Source organism: Maylandia zebra, linkage group LG20 (assembly GCF_041146795.1).
Source record: "Maylandia zebra isolate NMK-2024a linkage group LG20, Mzebra_GT3a, whole genome shotgun sequence".
In the NCBI taxonomy this organism is placed as follows: Eukaryota; Metazoa; Chordata; class Actinopteri; order Cichliformes; family Cichlidae; genus Maylandia; species Maylandia zebra.
This window is the reverse complement of record NC_135186.1, coordinates 12,990,005-13,010,846: the sequence shown is the minus strand read 5'-3', so window position 1 is coordinate 13,010,846 and position 20,842 is coordinate 12,990,005. Positions and strand designations below refer to the sequence as shown.

Below are 20,842 nucleotides of genomic sequence, written 5' to 3'. Positions count from 1 at the left end.
CCAAAACGCATGAAAAATACATAAGAAACGGCTGCTCTGTTACCCTTCCAATCGTCAGCTGGTGTTATCTAATCTGAGGTCATTTGTATGTATAAAAGAATGAACCAGGAGGGAGCGTATCCTCAGACGACACAAATGTGGCATCAGTTTAAGCAATATTAAGGTGGTGACACATTTGCGAGGCATTTGTCTATTTTTATTCTCCTGTCAGACTGAAGGACTGGGGGAGGAACTTAGAAAGCTGAAGGCCAAAACAACAAACAAGTTTCTTCGAAAACTCAAGGGAGGCACACAGCTGCCAACACACAGCTGAGCATCTGAGGGGACACACAAAGACACACTGACGAACGCGGACGACTTTCCTTACAGTATGCCCACTCGCGCACACGACAACACACAACAAGCCCGGTAAGTCTGGACACCCACTGGGTTCCTCTGTATGTAGGTCATTCTACATGGGGAACATTATTGTGCCACAGCTGTGTCCTTCTCTGCAGCATTCCGCTGCGCGGCACGCACAAGAACAACAAGGGGGGAAAAGGGTTGATGCGCACATAAACACACCAAAAACAAGCCACTCACTGTAGTCACTCACACACACACACGTGCGTGCGTGCATGGGAGAAGAGATAGGAACGGACAGCTCTATTTTTTCTTTGGCTATTGTCAGACGAAGGACTAACTCCACCACCCCCGCCAACACGTCGCATTGCTCCGAGATTCAACATGACATTTCGTTCAAAAAAGAGAAAAGGAGGGATAAAAAAAGAAAAAGAAAAATCCAAGCGAGATCCACCTTGGAGCTGGCTGGTTCCATTGAGAGCTATCATATTGAATTACATGGATGTGCTGTCAGTGGCTTTCTAGGTATATTGGTTGTAGCTAGCAGGGAGTAAATGTCATAAAGATATAGTGAAATGACTGTGAAAGGACATTGGTGATAAGTTTAAAAAAGGGGTGGAAGGAGGGGAGGGCTTCTGAGTGGGTGCGCTGTCGGGATATTCAGACAAACATCCAAATATATTCGCAGTGAGTGCTGCGTCGCCTGGTTGACGTTTGACCTTCTTCCACACAGATGCTCCGGGAGCTGCGCTGTGATTCTGAAAGTCTGCTCCAGTCAGAGTGAATCAGGACTTTCAGTCTGGAGTCTGCTGACAGCTCAACGCTTTGGACAAGTAAAGCCAATGACTGCCGCAGGACGCGCTTGGAGGCGCGTTCTCAGAGTTTTCCCGACACTTGCTTTTCTGCTGTATCATTATTTCTGCAAATACGAAACACTCGAAATGAAAGTGACATCAGCAGCACTCACACCACGGCTGTTGGTGGAGAAGAAAAAAACAGTTGCGGCTTGAGACGTGACCGTGACTTTTAAAAACAAGCTGCTTTTGCTTGGATTTCCTGTTGCACCAAAATTTGCACATCAGAAAGGTTTATACACAAACGAGGTTCCTGGATTAGAGCTTAGAGACAAGCTTAATGTCTTCATATCAGCAGCATCCTGGATAAACAATTCTATTCTTAATACTACTTTTTATGTTTTCGGCATGGCTCTGAGACTGAGCCTTGTCATGGATATAAACTGTAGCAAACTTGCATAACTTACCTAATATTTCACTTCTAGTTTAGTTTTTTTGTTGCATCCTCTAGTCACACAAAAAACCTCTCCTAATACCAGATGCTCAGACAACAGGAGTCCTCTCGGCTGCTCAGCAGAGCAGGATGACAAACTGACAGTTACCTGACCAAGACAGCGAGCAACTCACAAAATACCTATATAGACGTACAGAGGTCCATCAGCAGTCATCAGTTGTGTGTTTTAATGGAGCGCTGTGCTATCTAATGTGAGTTTATCATCTTAAAAAGCTAATTGGGCATTCAAAAACCATTTTTTTCAATTATGGTGGCACAGCTGAAAACTGCTCTGCTGATTAAAGAAGCAATGCATTTGGACAACTTAATGTGTCTGGAGCATCAGACTTTATTAAAATAAATAAATAAATTTCAGAGAAATGAAGGCAAGTCCATGCAGGAAGTCGCCAAACTACTTTGTACAACAATGTGTGCTAGCTTCTTGACAGAGCAGTAAAAACTGGCTCTAACCGAAACAGCTGAAGAAGTGTCAGTATGAACAATGAAGAGCTGACTAAAGGACGATTGTTATTTCCATCTGCAGTCGTGTATATTTCATAGCATGACTTCTTGGATACTCATTCGGTAACTGATTGCAAGCCGTTGCAACCGATGGGCAGCCACTTTTGGATGACAGGTGATTGCACAGATTGCCTGGTTTAGGGTAACCTCTCTTCAAACATTTCCAGTCTGACTCTGAGTGCCTGCAATCACCAGAAAGGTTGCCAACGTGTTGGCAACTCATCTGTGATGCATCTCTTTGCAATAGGGGACTGACTTAAAAGCTTTGTAGTTGGCAACAGATTTGGAACTGATTGCAACTTGACCGCAATAAATTGCAAAGTGATTGCAAACTGACTTCATCTTACTGCTGTTTTATCATTGTCTTGACGCACCAAAGCTGATTTGAAAATTGCAATTGACTGCGCATTGTCGCAGACCTGATCCTTGTCTTTGAAACAGTCGCTTCGAAGTAGGGCTGACACGATTAGTCGACTAGTCACGATTACGTCGACTATCAAAATCGTCGACGACTGATTTAATAGTCGACGCGTCGTTTGAAGCTTTGTAAGATCATAAAAGACGCAGGAATAAGTAGCAGGATTTAAGAGTGTAATAACGGACTGAAACAGAAGATGGCAGCACTGCATGTACAAGGATGCCAGCTGCCGTTAAACCCTGAAGAAGAAGAAGAAGCTGTGTCCCAGAATTCATAGCGCAGCCTTGCTCAGTTTCCAACAATGGCGGCAGCTAGTTAGTTTTAATATTACTCTTATTATTCTTTCTGGGTCACAAAATAAACGTTTAACATATTTTCAGGCGAGAATGTAGCTGTGTAAACCTCAAATATCTGCTCAGTTTATCAAGACACCACATATTTTCAGAAGCGCTCTGATGTTTTTGGAGACGTCAGTTACCCACTAGCTCGATAGCTAGCCGGGGGCAAGGTCACTAGAGCCCGTGAGAACACCGGACTCCCACAAATCGTTTTCAAACCCACCCACCGCAGTCTTTCGCTACTCAGGTTAAACATGATATATAAGTCACTTGTTATTGTTTGGCTTTTTTTTAGTATTTTATTTGTTCCTGAGTAAATCGGTTTGGTTGAGATTAAAATTATAGTTTTTACACAGCTGAATAAACGTCAAGCAGACAACTGATTATCAGAAGTGTGAGATGCTCGAGAATATACTCCGGTGTCCCGGTATATTTTAGATAGCAAGGAGTTTATTAAACTTCACCAAAACAATCTACAAATTTCATTAAAATTTAATAAACTATCATCTTGTCTTTATTTTTAGTTAGCACATACCTTAAACACTTAAAGCTGTAAGCTAATGATAGTTATATAAGAGCAGATGCATGCTTGTGCAGTAAGCTGTACGTTTTACGCCCAATGGATGATGATCTGATTAGTCGACTAATCGCAAAAATAATCGGTGACTAGTCGACTATCAAAATAATCGTTTGTGGCAGCCCTACTTCGAAGCCAACGATACTGCAGTTTCATTGCAAACAGTCGCAGTAATTTTGATCGTGCTGCAATCTCCAGCGACTGTTTTTCCTAGTGTGACTTTAGCATTAGTAATTTCCTTTACATAAAAAGTGTGAAGCTTTCACAGCTCCTGAGCAAGGCCTGCAAACTCAAGTGAGAAAGATGACTGAAGCTGACACCGTGCTGATGAGTGTTGCTTAAAGGCAGTTTTAACAGTACCTGTCAATCAGCAAACTATGAAATTAACTTCAAGTCTTTTTCAGTGCAGTGATGACTATTCAGTTAGCCAACAGGTAGACAATAATCCTGGCAATCTGATTAGCATGTTTGGATCTGGGACAATTGTTATTATCATGTTTGGATAAAAAAAAAGCATAAAGACTTTTTTTGTTGGCTTTGGGAAATCACAGAGTTTTTTCAAGTGTTAATGGAGTTTTTTGAGACTAAACAACTGATAGACTGAGAACCTTCATTGTAAAAGGCTAAAGGCCAAAGTGTCTGCTGTTGAAAAAACAGACCTGTGACAGAGCCGGTGCTCTCTGTTCACCTAAGTGTGGATCCACGAAGATATGAGGAGTATGGCGCAGGAAAGATGAGTGTTGCTTTGATTAGAGATGAGTGTAGGCAGAGGACTGGCTGGCTGTGGATTTACTGTGGGTTAGGTACATTATATTCCGTGTACTATTAAATGTCTATGCCATCACAGTAAAGTGAAGCTAATAAAAAAAATACATGAAAAATGGAAAAAAGGGCACAGAGGGACTCTCAAATCTAAAACCAGCAGCGCCTGCAGCGGAGAAGTGCTGATGCTTGCACAGCTGTTGATGTGGATACGCTTCGGCGGAGAGAAAGAAACACGGCTTTGCGTCTGCAGACACATCTAAAGGTTCAACGTGGTTGTGTTGAGTGCATTATGTGAACAAGTGAACGACTTCCCTGTGAGCAGCACTACTTAATGGATCTGACTCAAGAGTAAAAGCACTGCAGTGGCTGAAAGCGTGCCGGTCGACGCTTTAGATTATCACTGTTCTGGTTCTTGGGGGGTTAAAAAACAAAAAGAGTAAACTTCCACCACCTTTTTTTTTGTTTCCATCAACAGTGTAGCTGATATGAAGGCCAATAAAGATCAACATGTTAATTAAGCGTAACATATTTAACAGCAGCCTTGTTGTGCAAGCTCACTGAAGCACATCCTGGATCTGTCAGAGGAAACTGTTTAGAAAAGACACGAGGGGCCATTCACACAACTCAACAACAAGGTTAGAGTGACATTACAGGCTGAGATTGTCAGACCAGAATATTTCCATATTCATCAACAGGAATTACTGGGTCAGCGTGGACACACCAGGAACAGCTTGTTATATTTTCTGGCCTTTTAAAAAAAAAAAAAAAATTGCTTCTTGTCAAAGAATCCTGCAACACCAAAAGCTGGCCCAGTAATTATATTAGGAAAGAAGTCTACCATGAAGGTCCCAGCCCATATTATTGAGCAACTTCCCTTTTTATATACCACCCCCCTTCGATGGCGCTGATAATGCAGGACAGAAAAGTCAAGCAATTTAGTAAACCAAAGTCACGTCAGGTCATCGTGCCTGGCGGGGACAGAGATGAAGAGGCAGGAGCTGTGATCTGACCGTGACTTTGTGCTGTCCAGTGAGGTTGGGCCATTCGCAGAGCAGCTGGCTCTCAGACAGGGTGAGGATGCAGGGAGTCTCTCCAATCAGCACCGTATAGTTCAGGCGACTGTTGCCCGGAGCCGCTGGGATCAGGTTACGGCCCTAAAAAACACACACAGGGAGAAAAGTAATAAGGACAGGCACTCGGCTCATCGTCAGGACGCTTTACTTGCAGGCCCGACAATATTTCTTTCTTTCATTGAACTCCAACGTGAGAAAAATGTAACCATGAGCTTTTCTTTTTACATTACTTTTATTTATCCACCCTTTCTTGACGGCTCACAATGAACTTGTTCAGAACATTTTTCTGCTAATGATATGATTTTCACATCTTTGATGAAAATCACTTCCAGTTTCTGCATAACTGACAAGAAAGTCAGTGACAATAAATTTGCTAATTTAATATCCCTTAAAGGATCAAACTGGTGGTTCTCCATACTCTTCACCTAACAAATGCCATTGACAACATGACGCTTATACAAGGTCAAATATTTACAATGTCATAAAAAACATTCATCTTCAACGACAGCTAGGTCCTGCGATTTCTTGACGTTATTACTTGAAATCAAGCAAACGTGTGAAGCTGTTTCTTTTGTCTTTATCGCTGTGAAGGAACATTTTACCAAGGGACATATAAAGGGTTAGGTTGTTGATATTTCGGCTTTTATTTCTATTTGATTTTCTGTCAAATAGGCGCCTCTAATTTCACAATAAAAATCAACTGTGGACTGAGGGAGTTTCATGGGATTTTGAATCATTAAATCATCAAATAGTTGTTTTTGTCATCAGACAATGTGAAGCCTTTTGAAGCTTCATCATCAGTGACAAGTAAACCCCAACGCTGTGCTAATATGGGACTTTTGAGTATTTAAAATTGCTGTTCCAATTATTGAAAGGGGTAAAAAAATCTAATAAACATAAGTTACTATGAAAAACTCACAACCCCAAAGTTTTTCTTTGGACATTGGCTGTTTTCAATCAATCAATCATTTTTATCTGACCATTTTCATTTTTAAGACACTTAACACTGACCTACCTATGAATTATTCATAAAAAAAGTCACTATTAGTCAAAGGAAGAAACAGTGTTCTGTCTACACATAACAGACAACTTAGCAAAAAATGTTACACAAACATTTTTTGCAAAGCACAAAGACTGTGAAATATACCAAAGATAACAGTCGGACAGACATTAAATTGTATTTCTTGTACTGACAAATTCCCAAAGAGCTATTAGCCAAAAACGTGGCATATCTCGACATGTCATTCAGTGTGTCCTTAAAGAATTAGAAGAAAGGTGTCAAGTGGAAGACAAAAGAATAAGTGGCAGAACTAAAAAGCTGTCTGCAACGGATGAACAGCATCTGAAAGTCATGTCCTTAAGACCTGACACAAAACCATTAACTGGACTATCAACATGGGACCATCAGCTGAAGGGCAAGCATCAAACCCTTCACCTGATCTGTTTACAGTTTTCCGAAGCCTCGTTAGACATAGTGTCAATGGAAGAATGGCTGTTCTTAAGGAAGGAAAACAGAGAGAAAAGGCTGAGGTATGGAAAGGTATCAAATTACACAAGAACTGGGCTGAAAATCAGTGGTGACAGGTCTTATGTAGTAGTTGGGTCAAATCATTGTGAATGTGTATGGAAGACATCGGGACAGAGGTACAACAGTGAGGGTCTACAGCCATCTGTAAAACATGGTGGAGGCCATCTGGAAAGTGTCTGATTGGCAATGGCTTCATTTTTTAGGATTGAAATCATTCCCCCCACACACTGCCATGCCGTACAAGCATCCTTGGATAGAAAAAAAAACACTATGAGTCATGGATTGGCCTCCCCAGAGCCCGGAATTCACCATTAGTGAAGAAGTGTGGGATCATCTTGTCAGAGAACAATAAAAACAGGAAGTCAACATCCAAAGAAGTGCTTTGGATGTCCTTCAAGAAGCCTGGAGATCTATCCTGAAGACTAGAAAGCTTGCCAAACAGAGTTCAGTGTTGAAAAATAAAGGTGCTCATACCAAATGTTGACTTTTCAATTTCCTTAAAATTGTAAAAGTCTGTTTTTGTCTTATATACTGCCTTAAATCACTGCACCTTTTCCTATTTTAAAGCGAAATGCAAAGAAATAAAGGAATGGCTTAGTGACTTTGCACATTACTGCATAAAACCAGTCATTTTTCTCCCAAATCCTTTGATTATCCTAAAAAAAAAAAAAAAACAGGGTCAGGGTTACAGTGGCTTTTCATCATTAGTAATATCTTAGGCCTCACAGATTACTGCAGCAGTTTCCAAGCATCAGTTGGTGCTTGTAACAGATCCTCCAGATACAGCGCTTTTTTTTGGATAGTTCTAATTCTGTTTTTCTTGGACTTGGACATTACTTTCAAGCCAAACACTCAGGAAATAAGTGAGATATAAGTTTAGCAAACCCTACTGTATGTATACTAGAGGAAATAATATTACTGGGGAGGCATACAAACCCACACAGATTGCTTTTTTTCTTATGTCCTGTACTCAACACAAAGTCTGCACCCTCAAGGTGTGTAAATTCTAACATTTGTCAATTTCCGTTCCAGTCTTTCATTTCAATATCTAGTGCGATTTGATATACACTCTGCCTGTGATGGAAGGAGGAGGCAGTTAGTGGTGTGAAAAGAAGGAACCGTTAACAGCAAGAAAACATGGAAGAAAAAAAAAACAAATACAGGGGGAGAGACGAATACAAAGAAAACAAGGCTGATAGGAAATGTGGTGAGAAAAGGCACAAGCGGAGAAAGAGATTTCGAGAGAGGTAGGAAAAGATGAAAGGGGCGCGCTCGAAAATGAGAAAGAAAGGGAACGAACGTGAAAACAGAGCGAGCGAGTCAGACAGGCACAGGACAGGAGTGAGAGAGGAGATAGCTGTGGCGTCTCCCGCTGGCTTAGCAGTGGGTCACAGAGACAGACTCCGTTTTCCAATCCCATCGTCTCTGCAGGCCGCCACCCAGCCCCGCTCTGCAACCCTGTAAACATGCATCCCATTCCATCTCGCAAACACACACACACACACGTGCGCTCACAGCTTCCTGGCCACATACAGGCTGAGTTCATGCCAAACAAGCACTGGAGTTGCAGCCACACACAGAGCTGTTGCCACACATAAACACAACAGGCAAGAAGCATCATGCAGGGACACGCTCTCAAAAATCACACAAGCACACACATCGAAGCACTCACCAAGACCAGATGAATGTTTATTTTTTTATTTCTCTTTCTCCTCCTTATTCTTTCTCTCTCCGTCTCACTAACATTACCTCAGTAAAAACACACCCGACACTACAGATGAGAAATTAATTGCGTGACAGGCGCAGTGCACGCATCTGAGGAACGCTACCCCCACATCCCATCTCGCCAAATTGCATTTTTGTCCATCTCATCAGTGCTTCCAGTGGGTAGGCAGTTTCACCAACAAGCCAAGCAGGAGATTTGGCAATTACTGAGAGGCTCACTGATAATAAATTATCATTTAAGAAATAAATTACGGCGGGTACGCCGCTTTCAATCTCTTTATGGAAATAAACAGCGTAGCGCACTCTCTGTGATAACATAAGAGATAGTCAAGGCACATTCGAGCCAAAGCTACAGCACATCGGCGTGACACTGATCTTTAAAGAAATGTATTCTGCTTTGTGTCTTTACAGTATGTGCGCTCTCCATAGAGCTTACTTACGCTTTAAAGCCCATATTTAAAAGGACGGAGTGCACCTTTTGTCTCAACCCGGCTCAGTTTTTTCTCCACCGATTATTTTAATATAATAAATATATTCTCTCCGAAACAGCCGCGTTAATTCCTTTTCAGCTACTCTCGGGCTAAACATTTCAGGTGAGCTGGGTGAGATAATGCAGTGAGGCATACGCACAACTCAGAAAGTCCCAATTAATTTCCCATACTTATATCCAATCACAGTTAATGAAAAAAAAATAAATAAATAACTGAAAACCAATGTAATCCAAACCTCTAGGCCTGTGCATTTCCATACTGGCCTTTCAGCTCCAAAGAATTAATTGCACAAATTGAAAGAACTGCTATTTAACAGACCTCGAGGCTGTGGGCGAGGACGGTAGTCAGTGAAGCTGCTCTTACTTACTGAAGGACGGTTTCTGGCCTTGGTGTGTGTGGACATTTGCTTTCACCTGTCAATTATGAATTTGTGAAGGGTTTTTTTAAATTATTTTTACACACTTGAAAGTTTTTTCTTTTTTCTGTAAGAAGAAAAACAGCTTGTGAGAGTGTGTTTATGTGTGTCCCTCAAAGCTGGTTTAGCCATTATAAACAGAAGAGTTCAGTATGTTTGAAACTTTTGTGGTTAATATGAAAGTAAAAAACCTTGGTAAAAAATGAAATGAATGGTTTAAATTAAAAAACAAAAATATAGTTCTTTGGTTTATTTTTGTGTTCTACAGAGTTCTTCCTTTACAGAAAGTAACTGTCACTCATAACACCCTCCGTCAACGCCAGTTGTCAAATCAGAGCAAAGCAATTGAGCTAGCCATGGCAGGCCTGTCAAGCTTTGAAATTCCTGCACACAAGCCTCTGGGAGATATGCTGACCTTTAACAAGCCTAGAGAGTGCCGTCCTTTGTTGACTTTCATAAACCAAAAGTATAAACACAGAAGTGTAAGATATGGGTAAAGCAAAGACCCTTTTTAATCTGGTCTAATGTAAAGCACAACCTTTAGCATACACAACCTAGTTAGCTATTTAGCTTTAGCTCGTTAGCTTACTACTTACAAAGATACCTAAAAGTTTCTGTCAGGGTTTAGTACAAATTTTAGTTTTTCTCCTTGGCTCAGAGTGATTGTTGACATGAACTTGGCTAAAAAACATGGATTAATCATTGCTCTAAAAGCCTGTTCTCTTAACATGCTAACATGCGATAACGTGCCAATTGAAATGCTGTCATTTTAATGAAGTTAATTATTTTGAGGCTCTTGCACTCTGTCACCTTGTAAGGAGATTTGCATGGATTTAGATCTAAATGGTGATATTTATCAAAGCTAATCAATTATCATATTTAAGTAAGTTGTGTGATAGCTTAGAACAGTGACGCCCAAAGTGTGGTGGGCCACAAAGGTACATAAGGTGGACAGAAATAACAGGATTTGAGTTTGAAATTTCTGTTATACAGAAATAAGTAGGCCTATGTATAGTTACATAGTGATATAAATGTATCTATTTATATAAAAAAAAAAACTAAAAGTGGTAACAGGAAGTAGCTGGTTTATGATATTACTATTTTTAAATGTATTGTTCTTGCACTGAAGTTTGTTTCCCAGTGGCAGGTCCCATATGGAAAAGAAATAGTAAAAACTTACATGATTTACTCATGAAAGTGGCCACTTTCATTTATATATAAATCATATAAGGCTTACATGATTTACTCATGAAAGTGGCCACTTTCTCATTACTTTCATTTTTTTTTTTTAGTAAGTTATCCAAAACATACAAGTTTCATTATATAATTTTTCAAGGGATCTTATATGTGTTTCCACTCTTGTATGCTTTTCATACAAGTTTCATACAAGACAGATAAAAACTTTATACGATTTATATATATCTTTTCCATATGGGGTGGGTCACACATTGGCCTTAACACTTTGTATATGACTGGGTAGCTTTAGCAATTTATAACTGACAGCCCGTGTTGTTTATGATTTTTTAATACAAATTTCAAGGAAGCATATCACTTTGTCTTTTATTTTGATTGGAGTAAATATTTAAGATTGGCTGGGATTTCATGATTTTTAAGTGGGCCGCTTGACCTCGGGAATGGCTGGTTTAGAACAACAACCATCTAACAATTTTCAGTATCTTACTTACAAACCAGAGTAACATACAAAGTAACGTACAGTAACATGTCATATAAGGCAACACTGTTTCTTTCATCAGATTCTACATGGAACAACAAATACTATCTTTGCAATGTAGCTTTTCCTTTCATCTTTTAGTACAATATATATGACTCCATAATCAACTGAAAAATGAAAACTGATTTAAAAAAAAAGCCTAATAACCATGGGTTCGTGTTTATTTAATCAGTAGTCATTACTTAGAAATGAGAAGGAATATTGTCTATGAAGGTGTGAAAGAAAAATAAAACCTAATAATGACTGATCTCTGATATCTGAGTGGTAAATTAAGAATGTCTTACAAGTGTAGGAGCAGTTATAAAAAAGGCATGGCCTAACAAAAATGTAATTAAATTCTTTTTTTAATCAGACATGACCTGACCGATCGATACAAGCTCGGGGAAACCTTTTAGTCCCTATCAGCCAATACTAGATAAAAACTGTTGATTCCACAATGGGGGTGGGGGGGGGGAACTAAATAAATGTTCTCTTTCTACTTCCCACTGCACTGCATGAAAGTCTTTCATATAAAGAGTCAAGTGAAAGAAAAACACCTCTTTATACACCTCCAACCAAAGAAAGTAGTAAATGCGGCAACTTTTAATTCTGTGTAGGTGTCAAAAGCCTTATTCCCATTCTACTTAAAGGTAAGTAAAAGGTGTCCAAAGGTAACATTAATGTGTACTTGAATCTCTTTTATCTTCACAGCTGCATTATGTGTATGTGTATGTGTCCCTGACAAGTTAAAAAGTATATACGAAGCCTGCTAGTACTGTGCCAATGCTAGACAGTGTTAGACAAAAACCTCAGATCAAGCAGACCGAGGAAATAAGCTGAATGGTACAGCCAGCTGGAGAAGTGTTCCTTTCTGACCTTGAGAATAAGTGGCGATGTGGGTTTGAGCTCCAGTATCCCAGAGGGACTCAACGGTTCAAACGCCGGGTCGGGGTAGTAGCTGAATGTCTCGTTGACCACCACCAGAGCGTTCACGTTGTCCATGTAGAACCCAATCTCATCGGGACCGGTGCCAGTCTCGGAAAAACCAAGCTCCGAGTCCGCCACTGACGGAGCGAGGCACACCATGACTGAATTGTTATACACTGTGCAGTTCTGAAAGTGAGACATGAAAGAGAAATGTTTTTAGTCCTGCTGTGCAGCTACCATACACAGTCGAATCTAGATTGGGACAAATCCCAAACACTTAAATTGCTAAACACTTAAACACTAATGTTGTTCTAGTTTTATTTACAAGGTGGTTACATGCTGAATAAAAAAAGGCAGAATTGCCTCTTTTAGAAATAACCCGCAGGCTATAATTTTCTTTTTAAATGGATCTGTTGGGCATAATAACCCATCCTTTTTAAAGTCAATGCCCTGTGAAACTACAATGCTGTTAGGCCTATTGGAAATGTAAATTGGTTGCAAATTTATGATCAACTGTTAATAACGGGCAATGTGCTCCGTGCCTTTGCTTGTACCTGAGAGTGTATTTACACCATTGCTTTGGAGAATACATGATGTCATGGCCGTGTTTGCATTAATTTATAAGACTGCTTAGCTACTACGGTCTTAGATGCAACACATTTTATTATTAAATGTAACAGCAAAGTTTAAATGATGCCTTTTTTCCTTGTAATGGATTGCCTATCATACGTATGTCTGCAGTCTTGCAAATAGCAACCCAATCCTGGACTGGAAGTAAGAAAAATGTAACTGTGATTTGTTGTTCAAAAGTCCTTTAAGTGCAAAGTAGCGCTTCGATAAAGAGCTGTTTGAGATGCATCCTGTAGGCTGTTTCTCCTCCATAAATGGCAGCTTTATCCGCAGATTGAAGTGCATTAGTGTTGTTTGTGGTTTAGTCTTTAACCCTGACAACTACAAAGACTCAGCTCACATTGACAATCACCAAAGTCCTTTGCCAACATTGTTAATAGAAGGGACAAAATTCCTCAGCTCTTCAAATAAAGCATGCGTAGCCTCTGATGCTGTCTCTTTTTTTTCTGTAAAACTCTGCACAGTGAGGTGACATTTGAAAAGCTTTATGGCCCGGGGTAGCGTTAGATGTCTGAAGCTGGAGTTGCTGAACGAGGAGTCGTGAGCAACACTCAGAGACAAACTGTCTGCCACCTTCAGCGGCACATAGAAGAAGCTTTTTGGAAATGTGCTGTTGTACACAGAGAGGTCTGTTTCAGAGTATTTGTCAGTTAATGTATGTATCTAGGTGTATATCTGAATAATGTATACTGTAAACACTCTGCAGCTGCTGTGTCAGTCACATCAGTACTCACATGAAAGGACTCTGCCTGTCCATACTTGGCCCTGATCTTTGGCTCTCGGATGGTTGCGAGGTTGGTCCCGCTCACTGTCAGCAGAGTTCCACCACTGTAAAAAAGAAGCGAGCAGATATATATTATCTGCCTCAATCACATGAAGATTACTGAAGTGAGCAGTCATGTTCATATGATTCATTGAAATGAAGTGATATATGCTGGATAGATGGATGATAGTCACCCAGAGGTTTAGACAACAGATAGAATGCTAAATGGACAGGTTCTTACATGCCGTTTTTCTATTCTATCCGAGCACTCAAAGCACTTTATACAACTTGCCTCATTCAAAAACGCACTTTTTTTAAATGCAAGTGCTTACTATCACATTCACAGAGCAACCAGGGTTAGTATCTTGCCTAAGGATATTTGGCATGTAGACTGGAGCAGCTAGAAATCAAACCGCCAACCTTCTTCTCAGCAGATGACCTGCTCTACCTCTTGAGCTACAGACTCTCCTGGTTGAATAGTGAGAAACTTAAAGTGACTTCTGCTCTCTTAAAGCACAACCACAATCCATAACCTTAACTGTTTTCTACTACAAATATGTTGTTTTGAATAGCTGCTCATTTGTTTATATTTTGCTATATAAAGAAAAATCTTGTCATTTTTTAAAGTGGTCTTGATAGTATACCTGATCAGTAGGGATGGGTACCGGTGTCCGGTGACATAAACGGTAGTAACCAGACCGAAAAGCAGCGCACATCTCGGTGCTTTATTTCGGTGCTTTTTTTTTTCCTGAGCTGTGATACACTTCTAGCCAATCATTTTACGTTTCCCAGGATAGTAGGCGGGGCCAGGTACGTAAGTTCAGTTAGAGCAGAGCTACAGATTAAAAATGTCCAAGGCGAAGCGGTCAAAAGTCTGGCTGTACTTCACAGCAAAATATGCAAACTCAGCAGCAACAAGTGCTTTAAGCTGATACTGTGATACTGTCAAAGGAGGTAACACCTCGAATCCGATGAAACACCTGGCGACGCATAGTGGTTTTTTTAAAAGCCGAGAAATGCGCCGTATTTGATAGCTTGCTGCGAGACCTCACACTGTGCACGTTGGGTGGGTTGCCAGTTATTGGACCCGGAGCAACATCCTCCAAAAACCCGAAGAATAGAGTCCTGGCCCCTAGCCCTGCCAGTGTAGCAGAAATGATGACGGATGATGATGGCAGCAGCAGCCGTTCTTCTCTGCGTGAGTCGCTTAATGTTGTTCGAGTGTAATTTACGTTGAGTAGGCTAACCATGTTATTACATTAATGCATGTAAGGTGAACTAGCAAAAATCATCATAGCTACATGCGGCTGTCTTCTTGTTTGATGGCAGATACTCCCTTCACCCTGGCCAAAAAGGCTAAAATGACCAAAGAAAAAGAGGGAAACAGTTAAACATGAGAGGTTTTTGGACAAAGTTTGTGTTTTTTTTCCATTGTTTAAGCACTGCTTCCAGCCAAGAGTGATACCATATATGCCCCATAGCTGCAGAAAAGGCTAACATTGTTATCTTTTTACAAAAAAACAGCTGAACATGAGAGGTTTTTGGACAAAGTTTGTGTTCTCCATTCTTTAAGCACCGGTTCGAGCACCGTTTAAGCACCGGCACCGTTTCAAAAGTACCGATTTGGCACCGGTATCGGATAAAACCTAAACGATACCCATCCCTACTGATCAGTTTACCCATTTAACTCTGTTGTATGAATAATTCAAGAATAAAAAAGGCACCTAACTCAAGGGATTAACTAACTTTGTGTCTAAACATAAAAATGAGCAATTTAATTTTTAAATTATATCTTTAGCTGATGCTCTATCTACTGTTTGCTGTTGTAGCTCAGGAACAACAGCAAGGGTCCACAGCTGTGTTTAAAACACAGTGGATGCTCTGTCAGGTTTGGGGCTGCCTTTCAGCCAATGGTGTTGGACATCTTGTCAAAATTAATTAAGTTATAAAAGCAGAAAACATCAGATTTTGATCCACCAAACAATAAAATTGGAAAAGTGTCTGACTGGCAACAGCTTTGGTTTCAGCACCACAATGATCCCAAACATATGCACCTAAACAGAAAAACACTATCACTCATGAATTGACCTCCACCTAATGTTGAACCCTGGACTTTATTTTTATTAAAGAAGTGTAGGATCATCTTTACAGAAGATGGAACAAAAGGCAGCTGACATCCAAAGAAATTTCCTTTGAGAAGCGTGACGAACCACTTAAAGAAAAGATAAGGAACCTTGCCTAAGAGAGTTCACACTGTGTTGAAGAATTGGGCCCAAACCATTACTTGGTCAATGTTTGTGACTTTACTAGTTTAATGACGGTACACATTACAGTGAACACTTTACAGAGACACGGTGCAGCAAGACTGTATTTTGCTAATTGGAAGTTTAAATTATTCAACAAATGTTTTTCATGATGTTCAAAGAAAGTGTAACCCAGGCAACACACTGCTTAATCCAAAAATATATTTATTTTCGCTTATTACTATGATGTTAGTCTAATTCCTTCAAGGCAGATTTGATTAACATGAAAAATTATTTAAAGAGCAGAATTAATACCGACATTTGCAGGAACATTTATTTCCTCCCTTCTTAAAACGGTGCAGTTCGGCACCACTTTCCAGCTTTTTTGTTAAACACTTCGAAAGCTTTCATGAAATGTTGGAACAGTTTGACTACTTTCTATTAATTAAAGGAAGTTTGCTCCAAGCTTAGGGTAGAGTACCATGGGCACCAGGGAGGATTTTAAAAATCATCTTTATAGGGGAATTTACAACACAAAATTAAAAAAGGAGAAACAGAATGTAAGATCCACTATAGCAGAGTGGGGAACTAAAGGCCTCGAGGGCCGGTGTCCTGCAGGTTTTAGATGTGTCCTTGATCCAACACAGCTCATTTAAATGGCTAAATGACCTCCTCAACATGTCTTGAAGTTCTCCAGAGGCCTGGCAATGCCAAAACTAATCATTTGATTCAGGTGTGTTGACCCAGGGTGATATCTAAATCCTGCAGGACACCGGCCCTTGAGGCCTGGAGTTCCCCACCCCTGTACTATAAATACAAATCTATCTACAGTCACGGTGTTTGCCTTGAGCAGGTGTACTGGACCGAATACAGTAAATCGCCATGGCAGAATTTAGCTGAACTGCCAGGCGTAATTTTTGATACTGTCGGTGCAGGTCAGACCATCTTTGTTTGTTTATTTAAGTTATTTTAAAAATTCTTTATTTTTCGCCATGTCTGACGATGCTTGTTGGTGTCAAGCAATGTCTATCTGGTGGCCAATATTCAACTGCATCTCTTTTTGCTGTTATCCAAAGTGATTGGTGGTCTTCTCGTGATGACCCTCAATGCGAGAGAGTCATGAAGTTCATGGAAAATATAAAACCTTTATCACAGAGGGCTCTTGCCACCTGTAAAGGGAATGGAGTTAGCCTTACATTTTCACAGCTACGCTTAAATTGGATTTAGAAGGTTTTTTCAAACCTTTCTTACCTTCTCAACGCTCACCTTGTTTTGCAGTTGCAGTTTGTGCACCTGTGTGCTGTCTTCCTCTAGAAGATCAGCGCTTTCACCGCTGCTGGGCTATCTGTGCCACTGAGAGATATTGTTTCTAAGACCCACTATCATGTGTCTTTCTACAAGATTCTCACAGTCTAGAGGGGTTTTTATTGTAGTTCCTATCACTGCTGTCTGAAATAAAAGGCTGGAATAAAACCACGTATTTTGAAGAAATCACAAACATCGTATACCTCCCTAACCACACTTGGATGCTAAGGTATTTTTGCAAACCCAAAAACACAGATATCCACAGGATATTTCTATACCATGGTGAATTCTCTAGTTCAACTAGTCAGTGATAAAAGTAAAAACTTCTCAGGGTCTTTTTGTGTGGCTGGCTTGATGCAGAATCTAATACACCTAATTCTCTCACTCAGAGATTCCCAAGCCTGACTGCTGCCTCTGCTATCTACACCTAAAAGACAAGTGTTTTTCAGATTTACTCTCTGTTGCTTGGGAATATTTGGTGGTATCAACTCTGTCGGGGGAAACTGCTGAGGAAGGGATTTGCTTCATTGCCCCTACACTCTTTTCCCCCTGTTCTTCGATCTTGGAAAGATTTAACCCAAAGAACAACTTGAAACAAAGATATTTTGGTGTGTCTTGATCAGTCACCTTTGCAGACTTATAAGCCCTGGGGTTTTAACAGCAGATGGCCAATAAAACTGTAAGGCTTTCCCTGTTCCTTCTCCCGTTACCCTTGCTATCTTACTGCAAATCTTCCATGATCCAAGGTAACGGTTGGTTTTCACAAATCCAAAGATTTTGTGAGTACTCAAGCTGATGAATTTCTCACAATAAATATCCTTTTGACTTTTTATTATTTGTCAAGAAGAGAAGGAATATATTCACTAATTTTAGCTTTTGACGGCAACTTTAAACTCTATGTGCATGCTAAGCTGACAATCTTTCCTGTCTCTGAACCAGACAACATGCAACATGTGCCATGTCCTGTGTACCCATTAAGGCAGGATCTTGTCTATCTAGATTCTTAGCCATCTAAATCATGGTAGTTTTGAGAGCCTGAAGAGAATGTAACAGGACTTCTTTAGTTTTTTGTTTGCTTTAAGACATTTCCCACTAGATGGAACGTGACTCCTAGAACTTTCTTCTATGCCTACTACAAGGTAATAGGTTTTTATTACCCTGAAGTCTCCACCAGTTGTTTTAGAACTGAAGAAGTCTCTTGAATGAGAGGTGAAGCTCTGAAGGCAGGCTCTTCCTATGTTAGTATGAACAGCAGTTCAGTGAGGGGAAGTTAAGGGCTTCCTGCAGGATTAGACAATTGATCATGGCAGCACATCCACAGGATATAATAAATACCATATAGGCAGACACAAATTCTGTCATAGTATTACAGAATTCACTGAGGCATTGGACAAACCTTAGTCCCTCGCCTCAAGTACTCCTTTGTGACGCTCCACCGTGCGCCAGAGCACATTTCATCTGGTGGGTTACCACATATTAACATTGATTTCTGCAATACCAAGGTGTCTTTTTCATAGTCAGCATTAATCTGACACTTATCCAGAATGACTTGGCGTACAAGCACCAACAGCAGAATGAACAACACGGTGAAAAGAAGCAGAGACAGAACCTGTTAATATCTTAGGAAGAGAGTCTGGCTGGCTAACAAGAGACATTCATCTCTCACTCTAATCCAGCGAGACTTACAATAGCGGCAAACGCTAATGATAGGGTGAGACAGGGAGTAAATGATAAAGGTAGACGTACCATCTCTTGCATTGTAGGTATATAAAAGGCTTCGAGCCTGGCTATTCTTCTCAGCTTCTCAGAGTCTTTTTTTCTTTTTTGGCAGGTTGCCCATTACTCGCTTAGGATACCTGATCTCATCCATTCTTTGGATAACACTATCATGTTTAATACGCGATTATAGGTGTTATAGGAAGCATAAAGCCTCTGACTTGTATTTTGACAGCTGACAAAGGTACCAATATTTTTCTGATTGCTCACACTTTTACAAAGTATACACATTAACTCTTTTTTTTGTAATACAGTATTCGTGTCATTTCTTCTACAGCGCTGTACTCTTCAAGAGCCAAATTCGGTTTAAGTAACTGGAAGCGAGACACTTCAATTCACTATGGATGGGTGCCATGAAACTCTGAAACTCTGCCAGTCTAGTAAAATTAATTTTGTACAAATCAAGTTTGTTCTGTTGAGCAGACTCTAATTAATGTTAAGAAATTTAAGTAGGAAACTTCCATCTAACCTATTTTAATGATTTTTTAAATCTCCTTCATTCCACTTTGAATAGAAATTAGTTTCTGTGTCACGGCCACGGACTGATCTCTCAGCATATTGGTTTGGACAACTGCTTTACATTTAAATGATTAATGTTGTTGTGTCATATATTAATATATTTTCTATATTATATATTTATTTATGTTTAGCTTAAGACCTCATGAATGCAAGATAGTCCAAAGCATCATAATAATCTGAGGCTCTGAAACACTGTTGCATAAGCAGTGCCCCAGTACCTTCAGTATACATTATATATAACATGGACCACGCTTAGCTAACAGAAGGAACAAGTGACCTGGCATATTATTACTGTGGTATTTACAAGGCAGATGAAGACACCTAAGAAAGGAGCCCAGAGGATATTCAAAGAAGCAGATTTTTTTAATTAGCTGTTAAAGTTTGTGCTACAAATGCAGCACAGGAGCAGACAGACTGCACTTCTTATAACACCGGCTGTCCTCCCCTCTCCTCTGCTGCCGTCCTCTTCAGCTTGATGTGTATTTGCTCTGAATCCTTCTGTCCCTGTTGCTCCTATCTTTGTCTAAGTGAGTCTCTTTAGCTCAGGTACATGCTTCAGGGAACAGACAACAAGACAATCAGAATAAACTCCCACAGGTAGCTTGGGAAATCCAGCTACTGCGGTTAGTCTTTCTCTCTCTTTCTTCATCCTTCTCTTGTTTTCTCTGGACTCCTTTCCTTTTTGACTACTTCTCATTTTCTCTAGCATTTTCTGTCACTGTCGGGCAGTAAGAGGAGGATCGGAACAGTTTTTCAAGATTTTGTTTGTGGAGCAGTAAATGATTAAAAACTTGTTTGCAAGTTGAAACTGAACACTGAAGCACACGTGTAAGGCTCAGTCAAGCTACTCTGTAACGGTAAGTTAACAGAGAGTCAAATAGAGAAATCTGAATTTTATTGTGTTGAACAATCCATTTTTGCTAACCCTCGTATGTTGGGTAAATGTACCTGGAAAAAGTTGCGTTCGTTTACAGCAGACTGCAGTCGATGGTATACATACGCCTCTGTGCACCGTGCATGCACCTCTCAGTAAACTACAGCTTAGTGGTGATTTAGACTCACTAAATCAACCTGCTTCTTCCCTGAAAACTGTGGAAATCTGTTAGTTACCAGACTAATCACAAGATTTTCAGTGCAGTACTGTATACCTCTTTGCTGCTCTTTGCCAGTTTCTCCTAGTGATTGCTAGCAACCTGCAGCAAACACTGGCCAACCAGCTAAGAAATACACATTTCTCTAGCAACCAGTCGTTTGCAGGAAGTCGCCCAACAGTCTCTGTGTGGCTGGAAAAAACTGCAACTGGTAGCAAATGTTACTGACCGATTAAAACACCATACAAACCCAAGAAGAAAAAGTAAAAGCAATTAAAGATCTACTGCTCCTAACTAGTATGTTAGTGTGCACAATCAGTCCTACAAGAGTTTGTAGAAAATAGCAAAATAGCCTCAGGTAGCTTTCAGGATTCTGATTTTCGAGTCCTTCCAACA

General features: G+C 40.2%; 1 protein-coding gene across 4 annotated transcripts in view; it reads right to left on the bottom strand.

The window, feature by feature from the left end:
* The window catches only part of LOC101472406 (plexin-A1), a 314,386-nt gene that overhangs the window by 49,338 nt on the left and 244,206 nt on the right, over positions 1-20,842 (bottom strand). For all 4 annotated transcript variants that reach the window (XM_004570017.4, XM_004570018.4, XM_076877989.1 and 1 more), the window contains exons 17-19: positions 13,484-13,577; positions 12,069-12,305; positions 5,260-5,403 (exon numbers count right to left, since the gene is read on the bottom strand). In XM_004570017.4, coding sequence (XP_004570074.1) covers positions 5,260-5,403; positions 12,069-12,305; positions 13,484-13,577 — 475 coding nt within the window. The remainder of the gene's footprint in view (positions 1-5,259; positions 5,404-12,068; positions 12,306-13,483; positions 13,578-20,842) is intronic.